The 22,270-nt window shown below is 35.2% G+C and overlaps 1 protein-coding gene across 1 annotated transcript in view; it reads left to right on the top strand.

The window, feature by feature from the left end:
- The window catches only part of CAB39L (calcium binding protein 39 like), a 165,830-nt gene that overhangs the window by 5,228 nt on the left and 138,332 nt on the right, over positions 1 to 22,270 (top strand). Inside the window, exon 2 of the mRNA XM_044668237.1 lies at positions 13,532 to 13,673. Coding sequence (XP_044524172.1) covers positions 13,572 to 13,673 — 102 coding nt within the window. The 5' untranslated portion in view covers positions 13,532 to 13,571. The remainder of the gene's footprint in view (positions 1 to 13,531; positions 13,674 to 22,270) is intronic.

Raw genomic sequence — 22,270 nt, 5'->3', positions numbered from 1 at the left:
AATCTGGTTAGCTCAGAGTTAGATCCATGTTTTTTTGAAAATGTGTTTACCAGTGGAGAAGACTATGCAGAATATCACAAAGGTAGTCTGTTTAACAAGATCTAGGTAGTTAGGCATCCCAGGGTCTGGAGTCAGGAAGATTTGAGTTCAACTGTGACCCCACACAGTAACTGTGTGACCTTGGGCAAGTCACCCTACCTTCTGTTTGTCTGAGTTGTCTCAAATGTAAAAATGGGTATCATATTAATAACACTTACCTCTCAGAATTAATGTGAGGATTAAATGAGATGATATTTGTAAATCACTTACAGCGCCTGGGACATAGTAGGTATTGTATAAATGTTAGCTATTTTTATGATTATCATTCTCTTGTTATATTAATGTTTGTAAAATTAGACTGTCTAGTCTTTTGTTCTTGACAAGAATTATAGTTAAAATCTTGAGCGTAGCTGATCTTACCAAACAGATGAGTTTTTGCACATGTACATCAGCTGACTTTTTAATAAATCAAAACATTTTAAATGTATTCAAGGAGGGGGCAGCTGGGTAGCTCAGTGGAGTGAGAGTCAGGCCTAGAGACAGGAGGTCCTAGGTTCAAACCCGGCCTCAGCCACTTCCCAGCTGTGTGACCCTGGGCAAGTCATTTGACCCCCATTGCCCACCCTTACCAATCTTCCACCTATGAGACAATACACTGAAATACAAGGGTTTAAAAAAAAATTAAAAAAAATGTATTCAAGGAGTTTGTTATTTAAAAGAGTTCTAGTTTGAGTCATATATAAGAAAATAATGACCAAATCTGACTCCTTGAAAATCTGGATTTCACATGTTATGTTTAATGGAAATGAACTTAATGCTTATGAAACATTATTTGAGATAGCCTCATTATTTTGTTATAGAGGAATTTTTCTCTGGGTACTTTTCTAGAAATCACATTCCTAGCCAGAATTTCATCAGACCATAGAATTTAGAGCTCAAAGAGACTCTAAAGTATCATTGTCAGCCCCATCATTTTTCCAGTTGAGGAAACTGAGCTTCATGGAGATGAAGTCACTTTTTCAGGACTACCCAAGTATTAAGTAGCAGAACTAGAATTTCAACTCAGATCTTCTGTCTTAGAGTTCTGTTTTCTTTATACCATATGACACAAATCAGGAATGGAATCAGGATTGAAAGATATATTTGGAGAATAAATCAGATTTCATTCACCCTTATCAAAGGATTGTCATTATTTTAATCCTCATGAAAGGTTTTTGGAGGGTAGGGTGAGGTAGGGTAGGGTCACTGACATCAAGTGCAATAGGTATTTATATTATGCCTTTTGCCAACTGAAATGGATGAGGAAATGAAAGAAAACATTAAGAAACACTCTTTTAGGACACATGCATACCTGAGGACAGGTATGATCTGATTGGAGGATATCAAATGCATTAATGGGTCAGATCTGGTTCTGCTTAACATATTCCATCCCCAACCTGGATGATAATCACAGTTAAAATGAAGATTTATTCATTATCTATTATGTGCAAGGCAGTGCAGATACTCCTGAATTTAAGAAATCTTTAAAGTAGTTGGAGCTATAGGACATAATTATAAAAAGATAAATAGCAATTGTTTTTTGCCATTTTTAGTCATGTCTGACTCTTTGTGGCCCTTTTTGAGGATTTTCATGATAAAGATACTAGAGTGGTTTGCCATTTCCTTTTCCAGCTCAATTTACAGATGAGGAAACTGAGGCCAACAGGGTTAAGTGACTTGCCCAGGGTCATATAGTCAGGGTCTGAGGTCATATTTGAATTCAAAATGAGTTGTCCTGACTCCAGGCCTAGTGCTCTATCCACTGTGTCACCTAACTGTAAATAGTAATACAAAGTAAAATATTAAGGACTAAATAAGTGGTACAGTAAATACTGCAAAAGTTCAGGGGTAGGGGAGATCAGCCAGTATAGTCCAGGAAATATGCTGGAATAGAAGACATGTTCATCTAATTTGTAGATGACATTGAGCTAAAGGAGATATCATACATTTTTAAAAATGAAATTATTGATGCCTTCTTTTTTTAATTTTATAGTCATTAACCAAGAATGCTTCTCCCCAGTATAGCCTTGCTCTGCAAGGAAAAAATACTAATATAGCCTATCTGATAATACATGAAGCACACTAAGTCTCTACTTTTCTATGGAGAGGAGGAAATTGGGCTCCATTATCTGTTCTCCCAGACCAAGATTCATCATACCATCTAAACTGAGGTTAGATGTTTTTTAGTGTGGTCTTTATTCACATTGTTTTAGTGATTGTATATGTTCTCCTGGTTCTCTTTATTTTACCCTTCACAAATTCATACAAATTTTCCCATTTTTTTTCTGAATATCTCCTATTCACAGTTTCTTTTGGCAGGATAATATTCCATTAAGGTCATATACCACAATTTGTTTAGCCAGTTTCAATTCCAGTTTCAGATAAATTCCAACCCTGCTTGAGGGCCAGATTTGACTGTACTGTTTTTATACAGCCTCAACTAAGAATGGTTTTTACATTTTAAAATAAAATTTATTGTACTTCAAATTGTAAACTCTCTAAACCATATCTAAATTTTCTAAAAAAAATATCAAAGATAGTAAAGTGTTAACAGGTAAGAAAACTTTGCATTTGCCCATTACATAAATGTTAAGATTTTATTGGGGATTATCTAAATGGTTTTCTTTTACTTTTTTTTATACCTGGTAGTAATTATATTTTTCTGAGTCTTTTCTGTGCCTTAAAAAATCCATTCCTAGCTCAAGGGCCATATAAAAATGAGCAGTGTCAGAATTGACCAAGGGATGTGGTTTGAAAACCCTTGTTTTAATCAATATGGATCCAGTATTTTTACTATTTCAAAAAGTGTCTCAATTAATATTTTGGTATACATAGGATCTTTCTTGTTTGACTTCTTTGAATATATTAAAAAAAGCAGTAGAACTGTTGTAATAGAGGTATTAAAATTGGTGACTTTTCTTATATAATTCTAAATTATTTTCTAGACATTTGGGCCAATGTATAATATTTTTTGTAAGTTAGGAATGAAATGTAAAATTATCTTAATAAACTGAAGAAGAAATAAATAAAATGAATCAAATAAAAGATGACATGTGTAAGAAATTCAAACTGCAGACCTGTAGCATGAAAAATGAAAAGCTAGTGGAAAACAATAAAGAAATTACTTAGGAGCCTGTCATTGTCACCAAATTTCAGAGTCGAAAGAGACCTCAGAGACTATCTATTTAGTCTAACCTATACCTGAATTGGAAACTCCTCTATAGCATATCTAGCGAGTGATCATCCAACTTTTTTTGTAGACATCCAAAGGTCTCCTACTGTATCTAATCCATTTTTAGGTGGTTTTAATTGTTAAACCTAGAGAACCTAAATCTGTTTCTCAGCAACTCTCCATCATCCCAAGTTCTACCTTACTGGGATCTGTTACAAATAAAATTGATATAATATTTAAAAATATTAAGGTTTTATTGTAATACGTATTGATAATTAAGAAAACCACTTGCCTGCTAAGATCTAATTCAAATGGCCTGCCATATCTTCCCCTTGGCTGCTTCCTAGGAAAGAGAGGCGTGTCCCAATCAAGTTCTGAGACTTTATACCTCTGTCTATGTAATCATACTTCCTGCCCACCTATATTACACAAGAGGAATCATGGGAGATGTAGTTTTCAAGTCCCCTAAACATCCACAGGAAGTTTATACCAGAGACCTCAATATTAAGTTCAAGGACCCCAAATTTTCAGTATCACAGATCTAGCAAAGCTTGATAGAATGGAAAGGATGCTAGATTTAGCTGAATTCAAACCAGCTCAGTCTCTTACTACCTATATAGCATTGGAAAAATAGGTATACTTCTCTGGCCTCAGTTTTCTCATCTATAAAAGAAGAAGTTTGAACTATAAAACATCTGCGCTTTCCTCCAGCTGTATACCAATGTCAAATCTAATGTTTCTTCCATATGGCATTCTTCAAAGGCATAAAGATAGCTATCACAGATCTCAAGATAAATCTGACTCATTGGTACGCACTACAATAAAAAATATATGTGGAATTTATAAGTAGGAGTATAAATATTTTTTAAAGTAGGAGTATAACTTTCAAGGTAATCTCATAGTGCTCATCACTGATCCTTATAACAATGTTGCTCAAATTATGTTACCCTGGGGGTATTATAAAGTAGTCCAAGGAGTTCCTCCAAGTTATAATGGCAAACTGTTTTACTATTTGTTTTATTTGCAACATTTTTTAAAAAATTATAATATTTTTTTAAAAGTTCAATTGAAGAGTTTGTTTTTGGTTTTGCTTTTCAATAAAGGGCTCTATAAAAATTTTGAGAAACATTGCCTTGGAGTAATGTGCCCAGTTTGGGGCAACTTAAAAATGAAACAGAGAATCTGTTCATGGTTCAGAGAAGATTAAAAAAATAAGTAAAGGATTGGAAAAGATGACACACAGAATAAAAGTTAAATAAACCAGAGTTATGCATCTAAAAAAAAGGAACGATAAGGAATAAACTTACTGCTATTCTTGTTATGTAATATGACAATTGTTTCCTCTGTTTTCAGAGACTATAAAATAAATTAAAATAAAACTAGCCCTAGTGATTTAAGTTAGGTATGAGGCAAAATAAAAGAAAGATTTAAATAGCAAGTTAATTTTTCGAAGGAAGTCACTGAAGATTTTTAGAACTCTATAAAAACCATATCTAGGAGAGCGAAGTATAACAGGTAGGAAACTTTGCAATTTCCTATTACATAAATTTTAAGCTTTTATTGAAGATTATTTAATAGTTTTGTTTTACTACTTTCTGATACCTAATGGTAATGATTTTTCTGAAATTTTTTTGTATCTTTTAAAAAGTCCATTTAACCTAAAGAATCTTCTAGCCATCCTCCTACCTCCTTCTTTTCCTTTCTTCCTTTTTAAAAGAAATTGTTTGGCAGCTTTAGAAAAGGCCACCACTGGCTCTCAAGAGAGTACCATTATTATTGTTATTTTAACATTTACTGAGTGGTCACAATGTATTAGGCAATATGATCTGCTTTTGAGTCATGCCAAAATGGTAGAATATGTCCCAAGGGATGTGAATTTTCTCTTCCCACAAGAAAATTTTTATTCTAATACTAATGACCAAAGTAATTAGGCTTTAAAATTTGTAAGAGTGATACAGAAAAAGTTGCTTTTAAAATTCTACTTGTTTCCCATTTTCCCATAGTGGGTTTTTTCCCCCCGATAAAATGTCTATTTAAACCCAGTTAAAATAAAATTTTTTTAAAAAAATAAACATGTTAGTTATTTTGCTGTGAAAATGATAATTAATAGTAAGTACCTTTTTGTAGTTTCTGATCTATTTATTTTTCCATTTATTTGTTTTCAATCATATCCTTTAGTAGCTAGCTGTGCCTTCTAATTATATTAAAAATGTGTATAGAAGAAAAATGGGAAATTAGGAGGAGAGGAGACACTGATTTGCTAGGGCTGTAGCTCCTTGCAGGACAAGATGCACTAAATTGGATGGGGGTATTACAAAACACTTACCCAAAAAGTTAAATGGAAGCATATTGTCACAATATTGTCAAGCTGCTATCAACAATGGCATTGGGACAGACTCCTTACAGGAGGAACTTCACTGGATCTTTAAGTTGTACTTTTTGGATTTTATTCTGTTTTTAATATTTCAGGATACCACAATGATTTTGATTTTGATTTTGATGTGAGGAGAAAGCAAAGGGACAAGAAGGAATGATCTTATACTTATAAAACAGTGGTAATTCTGGATGATTTTTTTCAGTATGTTTTTTACAAAGTAGTGTTGAATTACAACCAGGGAACTGTAAAAATAAATATAGGGTGAACTACAAAAATAAATAACAAAAACTATGGAGATAAAGGTTCAATATTGTTTTAGATACTTTTGATAGATGTAATAAAAAGTATCTTCAGTGATAAAGTGAAGTGAAGCTCATAGATGAACTTGGCTCAAGGAACACTAAAGAGACTCTTGTTATAGAAAAATAAACTATTTATTTAAAATATATAAAGATAAAAAGGATTTCTAATTCTAAGGGATTCTAACTCCACCCAAATAAAACTCCCTGGTTCTGCAAGGAAGTACTTCTCCTTTGTTTCACAGGCTACACTAATCCTCCATGATTTGACTAACCCAAATTTATACTATTCTAAATAAACTACCACTATTATCCTTAGAATTCTTAACTTCGCCTTTAAGTTATAAAAATAACCAAGATTAGCTGGTTGAGTCTCAACAAGAATCAAGTTAGGACTCTGAGCCTTAACAGACTCAGAGTCCAAACCAAAGACTAGGGTTTCTTTGGTCTTCTCAGAGTTTAATCAATCTATAAACAGTAATAGATAATCAATAGTGTTTTCCAAGTTGGAAAAGAAAATACTAAACTCCTTCAGGTCTTTCACTCAGACAGAGAGAGAGAGGCAAATATGTTACCTTCTCCAGCCTTGAGAGAGAAAGTCCCTGTGTGTGACTCTGCCAACTTCCAGAGACCAACTGTCAAACTTCCACACCCAGAGAGAGTAACTGTCACAGGAAAAAACTGTTACAACTGTCAGCATTTGAAATTAATACTCTCTCAGCTCTGTTTGAAACTCCAATTCTTTCTCAAGCCAGCTTCTCTACTTCTTATCTCTAAACTAATAAAAAAAATACTCATTTTCTAACGTCATCCTTATAGAACCCATGCAATGGACTTAGTTTTAGAATTCTGGGCTCCCAAGAAATAATTTTTGGAAAGAATCACCTAGTCCTATGCTATTTGTGAAGGTGAAGTATTCTTTTGAAATGGGCTCTCTTGCCAGGATAGAAACTTCTTAGTCATAGTTTTACTATAATGTAATTTTATTTAAATGAACACTTTCCAGATCAAAAACATGACAAATGGGGATATTTGTTCTGAAGAACCTTCTTTTACCCTTGAATTTAGGATATTTAGAATTGCCAGACTTAGAAAGTGTTGAAATTTCTTTTTCATATTAAGGAAAATGACTGCCTCATAATCCTAGATTTGTGGATAGAACTTTGAAATGAGCTTCTACTTCTTGTAGAGATTATATGCAGCGTTTATACACTAAACCTTGCAATTCTTATTATTGAATGGCATTCAGGCAGAAACATTAGATTTTACTCATATGCTTTTAAATTATTATAGCTGGAAGATATTTTAAAGTTTTAGTTCTCTCATTTTGCCCTTTAAAATTTTAAAGTGGAACAATAGTTGGAATATCCATACCAAAAAAATGATCTTTATTCTCTTTTTTCTTTTCTCTCAAAGCATAATCTCCTCTACTACTCATGTATTACTGAGCATGCTCAGATGATTAAAATTTTAATGAAATCTGGGCCATCTTCAGTTTTATTCTTTTAAAGTTTGAGAATGTGAAACATTTCCCTCTATGTTAGGAAAGGGAATGTTGCCAGTATATGTTTGCTACATGAGCTACATGGGACAAGAATCAAACACTTTCTGGCATTTGCATCAGACTCTATGCCAAGTATTGGATTTTATGAAATAGTATCATTTGATTAAATCTGGCTGAATTGGTTTGTTAGTCTGAATAATGTTTTGAAGATACTTGAAAATTAGATGCTATGTAATTTCATCTTTTAGAACGTACATTTAAGTATTTCAGGAAAATCAGTTTTTGCACAAGAGCTAGAAGTTAGGGTTGGTAACTTATTGCCCAGACTCAATGAGCACTTACAGTACAGTCTGGATTAGTTTTGGGATTAGTCTCTTAAAATTTATTGGATCATAGATATAGAGTTGGAAGACACTTAAGAAATCATTTAATATAGTATCCTCTTTTCATAGATGAGTAAATTGAGGCTCAGACTGGTTAAGTAACTTGGCCTGAGGTCATGGGGATAATAAATGACAAATGTTGGCTTTGATTCTCCAGGCTAAATCCCTGGGACCTCTGTAATTGGGTTCATGTCTCTCTTAAGGGCCCTTTTGCTCTGTAGCTAACAAAATATTAGACAAAGAACAGGTTAATTAGAGGCTAAAAGTGTACAGAAAAGGAAATAAAAATATAGGCCCTTTCTGGTGAGCTTCTCTCCTCCTAAAGTCCAGCACTATCTTTGCCATTTATAGTTTTGTTCTTAGGGAATAGACTTGAGGCCTTAGTAAAGAAACAGCAGTACTTGTACTTGCTTACTTCTCCTATTGTCAGCTTCTTGCAATGCTGCTCTGGTGGGCATTCCTAATTTCTTTTGGAGTCTTCTTAGCTCCCAACTTATTTTCTACATTCAGTCTCTTTCTGTAGCTAGGTCAGTTTCCTCAACCTATTCTGTTCTCCTTATATCTGGTCACTGACTGCTCTGACCCTCTGGTTCATCCCTGTTTTTGCATGTGTGCTTTCAATATATCCCATTTGCTGGGCTGTTGGCAGAAGTGAAGGAGCAGCTCTAGTCACTTCAGAGCTGCCCATTACAACTTAATTCCTACTATTCTTATAGTGTTTGGTTAAAGTACCTGAGATTCCTTTGGACTACCCTTGGAGGCCTTGCTATTAGTCTACTAAAAATTACTATAGAGTTTAACTCATCTTCCTACTATCTGAATTCATGCTAGATGGTATTAATATTGAAAGTAGGAAGTTTAAAAATAAGTACCCAATACTAAGTTCTTGGCACAAAGTAGGGCTTAAATAATCTGAAAACTGCCTATTCCTATCCTTTGAGTATTTATCAACTGGGCAATGGCTTGTATTCTTATAAATTTGACTCAGTTCTCTCTATATATATTGAAAAATAAAACCTTTATTAGAGATACTGCAGTGATCTTTGAGGCCAGGAATATAAAATCTAATACTGCTTCCATTTTTCTCCTCCTATTTGTCAGGAAGCAATGGAACCAGTTACAAGGATCTTGGTTTTTTTGATGTCAAGCTTCAAGGCAGTTTGCGCTCTCCTCTTTTATCCTCATCAAGAGGCTTCTTAATTGTCTTCATTTTCTGCTATCAGAGTGGTATCATCTGCATATCCTAGATGGTTGATATTTTTCCTAGCAATCTTAATTCAGGTTTTTATCTGTACAGCCTTTATTGATGTGCTCTGCATTTAAGTTAAATAAATATGATAACAATCTTTAACCAGTCACTTGTTCCATCTTCAGTTCTAACTATTGCTTTTTGGCCCACACAAAGGCTCCTCAGGAGAAAAATAAGATGATCTGGTACTCCCATCTCTTTGAGGACTTGCCACATTTTGTTGTAATCCACACATTCAAAGGTTTTAGTGTGGTAAATGAAGCAGAAATAGATGTCTTCTCTGGAACTCCCTGACTTTCTTCATAATCCAGTGAATGCTGGCAATTTGGTTTCTAGTTCTTCTGCCTCTTCAAAAATCTAGCCTGCTCTTTTGGAAATTCTCTATTCACATGTTGTTGAACCCTAGCTTGTGGAATCTTAAACATAAACCTTGTTGGTGTGTGAAATTAATAATTGTTTGGTAATTTGAACATTCTTTGACATTGCTCTTCTTTAGGATAGGGACATAAACAATCTCTTCTGTGATAATTAGATTAAGTCTACACTGCCCATCTTTAGATTTAATCACCAAAGGTGAGAGTACCTCCAAATTCTGGGAAGTCCTTAACCCATGTGTCCCTTCGTGGTCACCAAAAAGTAAGGGGGAGGGAGAAAAGGGTTTTTTTTGGGGGGGGGTTATATATTAAAAGCTGGTCACCAGAGGATTGAACTATTATTAATCCTCAATTAAGAATAATCTCAAGTCAAAATTGACTTTTATGGAAGCTTATTTACAATTAAGAAGAGAGAGAGGAAATAAAGAAATAAGAATCTAATCCAGTAGGTAATTTACTTCAATCCTCTAATTAATCCAGGTAGATCTAATTAACCCTCAGCCAAGAGTCAGAGGGCCAGAGGCCTGGAGGTGAATGAAGCTTTACAGAGTCTATTAAAGAAGTTCCTTAAGAGAAGTTCAGAAAGATTCAGTCAGTCTTTAAACTTACCACCTCCATGGACCAGAAAAGCTAGAAGACCTCCTTCACCAGCCGCCCTCTTCACCAGAAGCACCTCTCACTCACGCAATTCCCTCTTTTTAAAGGAGTCACTCATGCGTCACTTCCTGTGCCTGCCTCCTACTTTGCCTGTCCAGTCACAATAGATGCTTCTTATTAGGACGCCTAGGCGGAGGTCAGTTGATTTTGATTTGTCACCCACTCTAGCACATGTGGGTTATGGACTTCCCAGAATTTGGAGGTGCTCTCACCTTTGGTGATTAAATCTAAAGATGGGCAGTGTAGACTTAATCTAATTATCACACTTCCAAACCAATGGCCACTGTTGAGTTTTCCAAATTTGCTGGCATTTTGAGTACAGCACTTTGACATCATCTTTTACCATTTTAAATAGCTGGAATTCTGTAACCTCCACATGCCCATTTTTACGTGAAATATTCCTTTGATAGATCTTATTTTATTAAAGAGATTGATATTGACTGTCTGGTAATGTCAATGTTTGCTCTGATCAGTATGTTATCTTGACAGAACTCTATTAGCCACTCCTCTGCTTCTTTTTGTACTCCCAAACCAAACTTCCCTGCTGTTCTAATTATCTTTTGATTTCTTACTTTATCATACCAATTGCTTATGAAAAATGTGACATGTTAAAAATATTATTTCTAGAAGATATTGTAGGTCTTCATAGAACACATCAACAACACAACCTCTCTGACATCAGGAGTTAGAGCATAGACTTGTATTACTGTGATGTTGAACAGTTTGCCTTAAACAGATATTATTTTGTCAAGATTATATCCCAGTACTACTTTTCTCAGCCTTTTATTAACCATGAGAACTATTCAATTTCTTCTAAGGAATTCTTGCCCATGGTATAGTATATGTAGTGATCACCTGAATTAAATTCACCAACTCCCAAGATGTCAGTATTAAATCTTTCCATCTTTTTTTTTGACCATATCCAGTTCATAGATCTTCTATTCCAGTTTTGTATTTACATATATCTGCATACAATTTAGCAAAATAGTAATTACATTTAAGACTTTTTAAAATTGTCACTGAACAGGGATCAGCATAGTGACCCTTTATTCCCCAGAGCCCATCATATTTGATCTGCTTTAACCTAGAGCTAAAAACTCCCAAACTCAAGCAACCTATGAGCCTTAAGGAGACTACCTCATAGGTGTGTGTCTGGCCCGCTATGATTGGCCCAACTTCAATTTTCCTAATACCTTCTTTGACAGAACCTGGAGGAGGGAGGAAGAAAATGAATTTTCTGGTAGTACTTTTTGATTATTTTACTTCCACAATCCTTGTCAATTTTCTAATCCATATTGGTTTTATGGTATTATTTATAGGTATTCTACCAACCAGAAATGTTGTTGGAAATTTGGATATTCTGATGATAATATTCTCCCCCAAACCTTATTCCAATAGCATTTTGAATAACATCTGAGATGACCGAACTGAGTTCCACAGTGTACAGGTATAAAACGTATGGGCCATGTTTGGTTCATCACACTGCTTCTCAGTGTGACCAAATCAGATTTAGATGTAATTGGGAAATATCTGACAAAATAAACAAATACAATAAAACATAGTTAATATCAATATGATGTTTTCTAAGTCATTGTGCAACCCATAGGTATCCTTACCTCTGATTTAATGACCCCTGTTACTATTTGAGTTTGATACCACTGCCCTAGAGGACATGGGGCCACTGCCTTATCTTTCTAGCTCTATATCTTAAGGTAAGACACCACCTTTGATACTGCACAATTATAAAAGGTACCAATAGTAAAAATTATAATCACAGATCATTAGAACTACAGGGGACTTTAGAAATCATGTAGTCTTATAAGACTCTTTCATTTTGTACATAAAGAAACCAATGATCAAGTAGTCATACAGCTAGTTAGGGCCATAGCCCAGATGAGAATCTATGTCTAAGGATGACATGATCCTGAGTTGTTTGTAATATCTAATAAGATCTAGAATAAAATTCATCCTAAAAAACATTATTTGTTTAAAATAGACTCATGTTATTTGGTACTATGAGTAAGTCTGGATTTTTTCCCCCAAAGTCATTTTAAAAAGATTTTATTGCAAGGGTTCGCCAGAATTTTGTTAAAAGTGAAGTGTTCCATCTTTTGATAAAGAGACAATTGACTCAAGATGATAGAAAATTAAACATATTTTTGGACATGACCATTTCAGGCTTTTTTTTTTTTTGCTTGATCTCTACATATTTGTTACAAGGGTGTGGTGTTTTCCCCCCCAACTGGGGTTTAGGAGACAAAGTAAACAAATACTTGTAAATAGAAAAAAAGGAAAGAAAAAATTTAGAAAACAAAAGATTCCAGTAAATGGAAGCCAAACTCTGAGTAATCATGACACATAATGAAATGCACCCCACTTCCTTCTTTTTATAGAGAGGTGGAGTATTATGGGCATGGAATGGAACTGACAATTGCAGTCACTGTCAGATATGGTCACTGTTGTTGGTTGGTGTCAACTTTTAACTCGTTTTCTTTGTTAAGAGAGATTAATGGAGCAGAAAAGAAAAAAGTAAGAAACATCTTGAAATGACTGAAATTTAAAAAAATCAGTAAACTTTAAATAAAGGGTTAAAAGAGTGTACTTGAACAAAAAAAGACATCTAAATACTAATTCTATCTACACCTTGTATTTATGTAACATTTATTTGACTCGTATCTTAGGTGGAATGGGGGAGGGGATTAAACAAAGGTAACAAACTTTTGATCTTTTCAACATATATTTGGTCTAGTTTTTTAAAAAATATTATACAATTTAAACATTTAAGATACATAAAATAGTTTTAACTATGCTGGCTTTATCATTGTTTAACCCATTTATAGTCTTTCTAACATGATATTTACTCCAGTGAGAAAGAGCACTGAATTTAGTGTCAGAGGACTTGGGTTCTGCTACTTATTCTCTGTATGATTTTGAGCAAGCCCCTTCACCTCTTTGGACCTTGGTTTTTTCTCTCTCTTAAAGGTGTTGAATTAGATAGCCTCTGAGGTCCCTTTCAGCTCTTTTACCTTTTATGGCTAAAAGTTAAGATATCATTTTGACTTCTAGTACCAACTATATGACCTTGGGCAAATCACTTAACCCCTCAACTGTATCTTTAATTAATTCAACTATAAAATGGGGATAATATTATTTTGAAGAAATTTTAAGTTTTATAGTACTATAAAAGAAAGCCTTTTGTTTGATATTTCAGGGAACTGTAAGGTATACATAGAAACTAAGTATAAGAATTATTGAAAATGCTTCCCTTAAAAAATGTCTAGGGTTTTTTTTTGTATAGAACTTAAAATTATCATTTTAATTAGAAAATGTTTCATTTACTACCAAATCAATGTGCTTAAAACTAACAAGATATTTTTGCATAGTATATGTGTTAAGAAAATATTTATTAAATTTCCCTTTTTCCTTTTTTCTTTAAAGCATCCCATAGATATTATAAGAAGAACTGTGAGTGAAAAAAATGCCTCTGTTTAGTAAGTCACACAAAAATCCTGCTGAAATTGTTAAAACTCTGAAGGACAACCTGGCTATATTGGAAAAGCAAGAAAAAAAGACAGACAAGGTATGAGCAAATATAATTAGAGTATTGTAAAAATGTATTTTTTCTAAGAATAATACTAATTAAAAGGATAGTCTGTAAATCTTAGATGTTGACTGTCTATTAGAATACTACCCAGTTGTGTGGTTGGAAGATCCCTACTCTCCAGCTTCTGCACCAGCCTTTCTATAGGATTCTGAACAAATCTTTTACCTCCCTACTCTGTTTCCTGGTTTTTTAAATGAAAATGTCCAACTCAGTGGCCTTTGAGATCTTTTCTTGCTCTGATTTAAATTTCAAATATTGTATACCAGCATTGTCTTTAGATGTATATTTGAGTTTGATTATTTTTAGATTTTAAAATTTTAAGATTGGCTATAGAGACCTATGTTCAATTCTCCCCCACAGTTTTGCACTCATAGGGATTGGTTTTGGTTTCTGAATGCTAATTTCATGCCTTGGTGCATTGTTCAGACCTAAAGTTGTTTCAGGAAAATTTCTTAATATACTTATGTCTAGCTTTTCTCAAATGTGCGTGAAGGAGTCCTGAGCACTTAAGGTACTGAAAAATATACTGGGATCAAGACAACCTTGATTTTATGCTGAGGAAAGTGCACGAGATACAAAGGATTCATAGAAGCCTATAAACAGATACAGAGAACTTTAGATCTTCCATGGAATAGCTGGAAGGGAGCTAAGCTTGGGTTAATTATTGGGAAAATCTTTTAGCATTCAAGTGACACCCTTACTCCAATAGTACTACTTTGTGAGTTAGACTTCTCCTACAAGATAAACCTGTTTTGGAGACTGTGAAATATGAATTTCCCCATCCCACTGAACTTGTAGTTTTTATCTTTAAGTAGGAATTCTAATTTTTTTTTCACCAAGGAGTATTCTTTCTCAAGATTCTAGAATATCTGATCCCTAAATTGTCACATTTGGAAATGTTCCCTGTTTGGATTACCCAAGAGACCATTCCAAGAGCTCATGTTGCCTGGGAAATCTGTTCTATAGGGAAGAATCTGTAGCTGGGTATAGTCTTTCCCTTCTTCCCCCTCTTGAATATAGGTCTGCTCTGCTTTGTGCTGGTGTTTCTTCTCAATATCTAAGAGAAACCATGAGTACCTGGACTGATCTTTTTACTCATTTTTATGGACCACAGAGTTGCATGGATCCTTCAAAGAAAGACCCAATACCTGTAATGTTTCCTAATCAACTCCCACATATATTCATTGGAATCTTAATTACTAAATCATCTTAGAAAGGAGTTCAAGATATACCAGTTTTATATCAAATACCTCTCTATAGAAAATAAGAACTCAGTGTAGTACCAAAATAAATTATTTAAAATCCAGAAAAAATTAACTTTCTACCCCCAAACATGCATCTATATATTCATTCAAGAAACATTATCTACCCTGTGCAATAAAAGGCAGTGTGCCATAGGAATAGAAACCTAACTTTGTAGCTGGGAAGACCAAAGTTCAAGTCTTAACTCTGACCCTTACTGGCTGTGATGTCTTGGGGAAACTGCTTATAGATGTTTTAAGCCATTCTTTTCTTCTGTATTTGTATGTTGAGCTTTCCTATCACCATAGTACTCTGTATGTTTAGGTCCTTTTTTCATTGTACATTCCAAACTCCTTGTTGACTCTGGACTTTATGTTTGTGTTGGACACTCAAGGTAGCTAGGAGGTTTAATGGGTAGAGTGCCGAGTCTGGAGTCAAGAAGACCTGACTTCAAATCCAGCCTCAGATAATTACTAGCTGTGTGACCCTGGGCAATAACTTCTGGTTGCCTCCATTCAACTGTAAAAAGAAGACTGCTCATGTATAGCTCTCAAGCTAGATACCATAGAACAAGTATTCTTTTTTTATAATATTATTTTATTTCCCCCACAATTACATGTAACAAAAATTTTTTAAATATTCATTCAAAAAATTTTAATTCCAAATTTTATCTCCTTTACTCCTTCTTCCCCATTCCTGATATGAACAGTCTGATATAGTTTATGTGTACAGTCATGTAAAACATTTTTTTATATTAGTCATTTCTAAAACAAAAGGAAAAAAGAAGTGAAATATACTATGTTTTGGTCTGCATTCAGATTCTATCAGTCCTTTCTCTGAAGGCAAATAGCATTTTTCATCATGAGTCTCTGGGATTGTCTTGAACTACTGTATTACTGAGAATAACTAGGTCATTCACAGTTAGAGCAGGGATTCTTAACCTGGAATCTTTGAACTTGTTTTTTAAAAATATTTTGAAAACTGTATTTTAATATAATTGATTTCCTCTGTAATCCTGTGTGTTTTATTCCATACTTTAAAAACCATTTTTTTCTGAAGAGGGATCCATAGACTACACTAAACTGCCAAAGTAGTCCATAACCCTCACAAAAGATAAAGAACCCTTTCCATAGAGGATAGTTACAAAGAGAGAAGAATGTTAGCAGTTGAGATAGCCAGAAGTTCACAGGAAACAAAATCCAAGAAAGGAGCCAGTAGTAAATTCCATGGTCTCTAACATCTCTAGATACACTATCCAACCTCTGACTAACAAAAAAGAGATTCTAGAAGTCCTAATGAAAAGGAGATATATTTTACCACATACAAAGACTTGGTTGAGGAATGGAACCCATGACCAGACCAAGGCCCTATATAAGCATACATTTTAAAGAAGAAATAGGACAATTAAAAGAGTCGCTAGTAGCATAGCATATTAATTAAAATTAAAAAGATATTGTCATGTGATGAAATTCATGAATTAGAAAGGAGAAACATGGAGAAGAATATTTAGATTAATGTCAATGGAGGGAGAAATAAATGATTTTGCCATTAGAACTACTTACTGCCCAGACAGGAGGAGGAGGAAAGAGATTAGGAGTTTGGGAAACAGATGTTTCTACATAACAAAAGTGGTGGTAGCTTCATGAAAGTGATGAAGGACTCCAATTATCCAGATACCTGTTGGAGCTCTTGCTGCCAAAAATAGAGCAGCTGGTACCTTTTTGACTTTTCTCAGTGATAATTTAATGTTTAAAAAGATGAAGGAATCAGCAGTGTGAAATTTTTTAGATCCCATTCTCACTGACAAGAAACTGAGATTGGGATGGAAATTAAGGGAATATTAGGAGTAAATGATCACTCTCTTCTAGAATTTGTGAATGAGAAGAAGAAGAAATGTAAACATAATGTGATATATACATAGAAATTTAGATAGCAGATTTCAGATGATTCAGAAAAAAAAAAGAGAAGATCCCATGGGCTAAAAAGCCCAAAGAGAAAATCAGTCCAAGAGGAATGGTATATACCCAATAATGAAATTATGAAAACACCTAGGATTCAAAATTCAAATAAATAGGGAAAGTGGAAAATATATGAAGAAACTGATGTCAATGCATTGAGAATTCACCAACTGACTTAGATTTTTAAAATAAGTTATGTACAGAAGATGAAAGCAAGACCAGGTAATGGGATTAATATAACACATGGCAGTCCTATTTTAATAACATTAGTAATGCTAAACTCAGAGTGAGATGAGACCAGCTACAGAGGTTAAAAACAAAAAGAAGGGACTTAAAAGTTATATTGGGAGGAGAAAAAAGGAGGCTCAAAGAAAGAATGGATCCTTTGCTTAGAGTAGATGTGATAGTGATCACTGGCAAAAGGGAGAAGAGAGAACTGCTCATTTTTCATTTGATTCTGTTTTCTTTGCCCCAGAAAATAACCTTTGACTAACTGGGAGTTAATACTCAAGATAAGGTGATTCTAAAGGACACTGATGAATTAAAGTCACTGGTCCTGGAAGAATTATTCTTGAAAGAGCTGGCAGACATAATTGCTAAGTCAGTGTCATTGATATTTGAATGACTGGAAATCAGAGGAGGGTACCACAAGATTGACCTTCTCTCTGAAGCTAGATAGTACCTTAGATAGAGCACCTGGCCTGGAGTCAGGAAGACCTGAGATCAAATCTGGCCTCAGATATTTACTAAATGTGCCTGGACAAGTCCTTAACCCTCTGTTTGCCTTAATCCACTGGAGAAGCAAATGACAAATCATTCCATTATCTTGGCCAAGTGTGAAAGGGAATTTCTTTATCTTAACTTAATCTAGGACTTTGAAGTGCTCCACCCTTTTAACTCAATCAGTCAGGACTTGTGAATCCTTTTGATAAGAGTTTACACCCTCAGAGAACAGGAAGTGGGTCCCACATACACTTTCCCAGGACAGTGCTAGGCAATTTGGCAGCTGTGATTGGTTTCCTTGAAGTGGAAGAGAGACAGGAAGTGATGTGGAAAAAAGACTCTAAAAGGCCAGACAGAGAAGAGTCATTCATTGATTCCTTGGCTCTTCTATGAGGAGACTATCCTGGGTAAGGAGGATTCTGCATGATTCTGCACTGGAGGCTTTCTGGGTGGATGAATGGAACTGAAGGAAGAGGTGTACACTGCTGAGACCCATATTGAAGAGGTTATCGGACTTCCTCCTGGAGTCTGGAACCTGAGGGAGCTTTTGTTGGAGTTGAGCTGAATTTCTTCGGATCGGCAATTATTGGGCATTTAGCTAGGATATTTAGCTAGGAAATTTTGCTACTTCCCTCTTACATTTATCTCTTTTGATTTATTTATATTACATTAAATTAAAAGCTACTAACAGATTTTTTGACTTAAGTTAATTATTTTTATAAATGGCGACCACAACAATGTCACATTTATAACTCTCATATTGAATCAAACCTAAATTTAAATCTTACACAAGAAAACCCCAAACAGTGTCACAAAGAGCTGAACATAAATGACTGAATAATGCTACCACAAGACTGGATAGAGAAGAGGGAGTTAAAAGATCTGTGTATGTTTAGCTTGAGAAAGAGAAGTTTTGAAGTAGAAGGCAATGGGAAAGAATCTGATAGTTGGTGCCCAAGTATTTGAAGGACTGAAACATGGAGGGTGATAGTTTGATTCTATTTGGTTCTGGAGGGCAGAATCAGGAACAACAAGTGGAAGTTGCAATAAATTCAATTTACTCTTGATATCAGGAAAAACCTCCCAACAGTTAGAATTGTACAAAAATGGAATGGACTGATTGACTCAGGAGATGTTGGTTCCCATTGGTAGACTTTAGTTACAGACCAGATGACCTCTTAAGGGGATGTTACAGTAGGGATTCCTTTCATGTATGAGTTGGACTAGACGACTGCTGAGGTCTCTTACAAGTCTCAAATTCCATGATTCTCCAAGTCAGAAGAGAAACTTTAGAGGTCCCTCAGGAGCTCTGTGTTGCCTTTAGGATAAAAGACAAACTACTTAGTTGGGCACTTAAAAACCTTCACAGTCTGGCTTCTGCCTAACTTCCTTAACAGAATTCACAGTACTCCCTTCATGTGTGCTATATTCCATCAAGAATAGTCTATTTGCTGTTTCCTGATCTAGACATTCAATCTCCCATCTCCTTGCTTTTGTATTTATGTGTCCCATAAACATTCACAAAATCATAGCATTTCAGAATTGGTATGGATCTCTATAGCCATTTAGTCCAACCTATCTCTGAAAAAGAATCCTTCTATAGCACACTACAAATTGTTAACCAGCCAGGCCTGGTGGACACAAACACTTCCTAGCTGTGTGACCCTGGGCAAGTCACTTAACCCCCATTGCCTAGCCCAGTGATGGGCAAACTTTTTAAAGAGGGGGCCAAAGGAAAGGAAATGCTCATCTGTCAGTCTGTTTCTAATGCAACTCTTTCGAAGTTTCATTGTATTGTATCCTACTCATGTATTCCTCAGATTAGGAATAATGTTGTGTGGCCAGATAGAGCATTTCAGGGGGCCACATCTGGCCTGCAGGCTGTAGTTTGCCCATCATTGGCTTAGCCCTTATTGCTCTTCTGCCTTAGAACCAATTAAGACAGAAGGTAAGGGTGTTTTTTTTTAAATGCTAGTTAGTTTTTGATTGAAGATCTCCAAGGAAGTTTTTGATTGAAGATCTCCAAGGAAGATCCACCATCTCCTGAGGAAACTTCCCACTTTTGGATAGTTCTTTTTGACATTTTTTTCATTAAAGCCAGTCTAAATTGTTTCATGGCAACTTCTGCCCCATTTTTGCTTCCACTTCTTCCCTCTGTGGTTAAATAGAACACAGGTTAGAATTTACATGTAGGAGAGTCTCTTCTCCAATAATAGCCCTGCAAATCCTTGAAGATAGCTAATCACCTAAGTTACTCTCATCAATAAGCATTTATCAAGCATCTACTTTATACTATCTACCAGGCAGCATACTGAGAAATATAAAGATAAAAATGAAAAATGCTCTGTCCTCAAAGACTTTGCATTGTACTGAGAAAAATGAGTACATTTTTGTATATACAAAATACACACAAGCTAATAAACATTGCCTCCAAAACACTAGCAGCCAATTGAATATGGGAGGTGAAGGAGAGAGAATTGTTGATGATTTTGTAGACTTGAACAACCTGGGTTAACAGAATAATGGTAGTGTCCTTAACAGAAATAGGAAATGTCAGAAGTGTGGGTTTGGGGAGAAAGGTCGTGAGGTCCGTTTTGGATGTTGAGTTGAAATCTTTCGGACACCATGATTCTTCCCTTCTCTAGGCTAAATATTCCTGATTCCTTCAACCAGTCCTTACATGGAATGAGCCATTGTGGTTGTGATCTGGATGCCCTGCACTTTTTTTGTGTCGCTCTTAATTTAGATGTGATGTGCAAGCCTGGCCACCATATTTTCTGTGTGTGGGGTGATAAGGACAGAGAACAGCAGGTCCATTTATCACCTTGTGATTCCTGGAAGATGTAATTTGCTCAGACTAGCCCCAAACCACATTAACTTTTTGAACTGCCTTTTCACATTGTTAACTCATTTTGAAATTGCAGTGAAAAAACTCAGAATTTTTTCAGGCAGTTTTGTTTCTTCCCTATCATCACTCATAATGGTCCCATCCACATACAGTATTCTGAACTCTTTTTTGAGTCTCTTCCTTAATCCAGCTTTAAAAAGCCATTTAGCTTTTGTTGTACTTTAATTTCCTCACCAGCTTTATCTCGTTCTGAGCTTGAGCAGAGGCCTGACCTTCTTTTTTAAAAAACAAAATAAAACAAACAAAAAAAACCTTACCTTCTGTCTTAGAATTGACAATGTAGATCCATTCCAAGAGAGAAAAGTGGTAAAGGCTAGACAATTGGAGGGAAGTGACTTGCCCAGAGTCACACAGCCAGAAAGTATCTGAGGCCATATTTAAACCCAGTACCTCCTGTCTCCAGACCTGGCTTTCTATCCACTAAGCCACCTAGCTGCCCCTCTGACATTATTCTTAAAGTATCCTGCCACACTTTTACATTCATCCTGTTACTTCCCTTTGCTTCCATCTTCTGTATATATCTTTTTAATATCAAAGTCATCTGATGGATTCCCTGTCCATCTACACCAATATCTTCAAATAGCTCTCCTCCCTCTTTTCTTCCTCATAGAATTCTCTTTGTGTTCTTAATTCCATTCTTGAGAATTTCTAAGTTTTTTTTTAATTTAAACATTTATTAATATTCATTTTTAACATAGTTACATGATTCATGCTCCTACTTTCCCCTTCACCCCCCGCTCTCCCCCCACCCATGGCCGAAGCACATTTCCACTGGTTTTAACATGTGTCCTTGTTCAAGACCTATTTCCAAATTGTTGATAGTTGCATTGTTGTGGTAGTTTCAAGTCCACATCCTCAATCATGTCCACCCTGACCCATGCATTCAAACAGTTGTTTTTCTTATATGTTTCCTCTCCTGCAGTCCTTCCTCTGAATGTAGGTAGCATCTTTACCATAAATCCCTCAGAGCTGTCCTGTGTCATTGCTTTCTGCTGGTACAGAAGTCCATTACATTCGGTTTTACCATAGTATATCAGTCTCTGTGTACAATGTTCTTCTGGCTCTGCTCCTTTCACTCTGCATCAGTTCCTGGAGGTCTTTCCAGTTCACATGGAATTCCTCCAGTTTATTATTCCTTTTAGCACAATAGTATTCCATCACCCGCATATACCACAGTTTGTTCAGCCGTTCCCCAATTGAAGGGCATACCCTCCTTTTCCAGTTTTTTGCCACCACAAAAAGCACAGCTATAAATATTTTCATACAAGTCTGTTTATCTATGATCTCTTTGGGGTACAAACCCAACAATGGTATGGCTGGGTCAAAGGGCAGGCATTCTTGTATAGCCCTTTGAGCATGATTCCAAATTGCCATGCAGAATGGTTGGATCAGTTCACAACTCCACCAGCAATGCATCAATGTCCCATTTTTGCCACATCCCCTCCAACATTCATTACTCTCCCCTTCTTTCATTTTAGCCAATCTGCTAGGTGTGAGGTGATACCTCAGAGTTGTTTTGATTTGCATTTCTCTAATTATTAGAGATTTGGAACACTTTCTCATGTGCTTATTGATACTTTTGATTTCTTTACCTGAAAATTGCCTATTCATGTCTCTTGCCCATTTATCAATTGGGGGAATGGCTTGATTTTTTATACAATTGATTTAACTCCTTGTATATTTGAGTAATTAGACCCCTGTCAGAGTTTTTCATTATAAAGATTTTTTCCCCAATTTGTTGT

The sequence above is a fragment of the Gracilinanus agilis genome, chromosome 3, assembly GCF_016433145.1.
Source record: "Gracilinanus agilis isolate LMUSP501 chromosome 3, AgileGrace, whole genome shotgun sequence".
Lineage (NCBI taxonomy): Eukaryota > Metazoa > Chordata > Mammalia > Didelphimorphia > Didelphidae > Gracilinanus > Gracilinanus agilis.
This window is presented reverse-complemented; position numbering and strand designations above follow the sequence as displayed.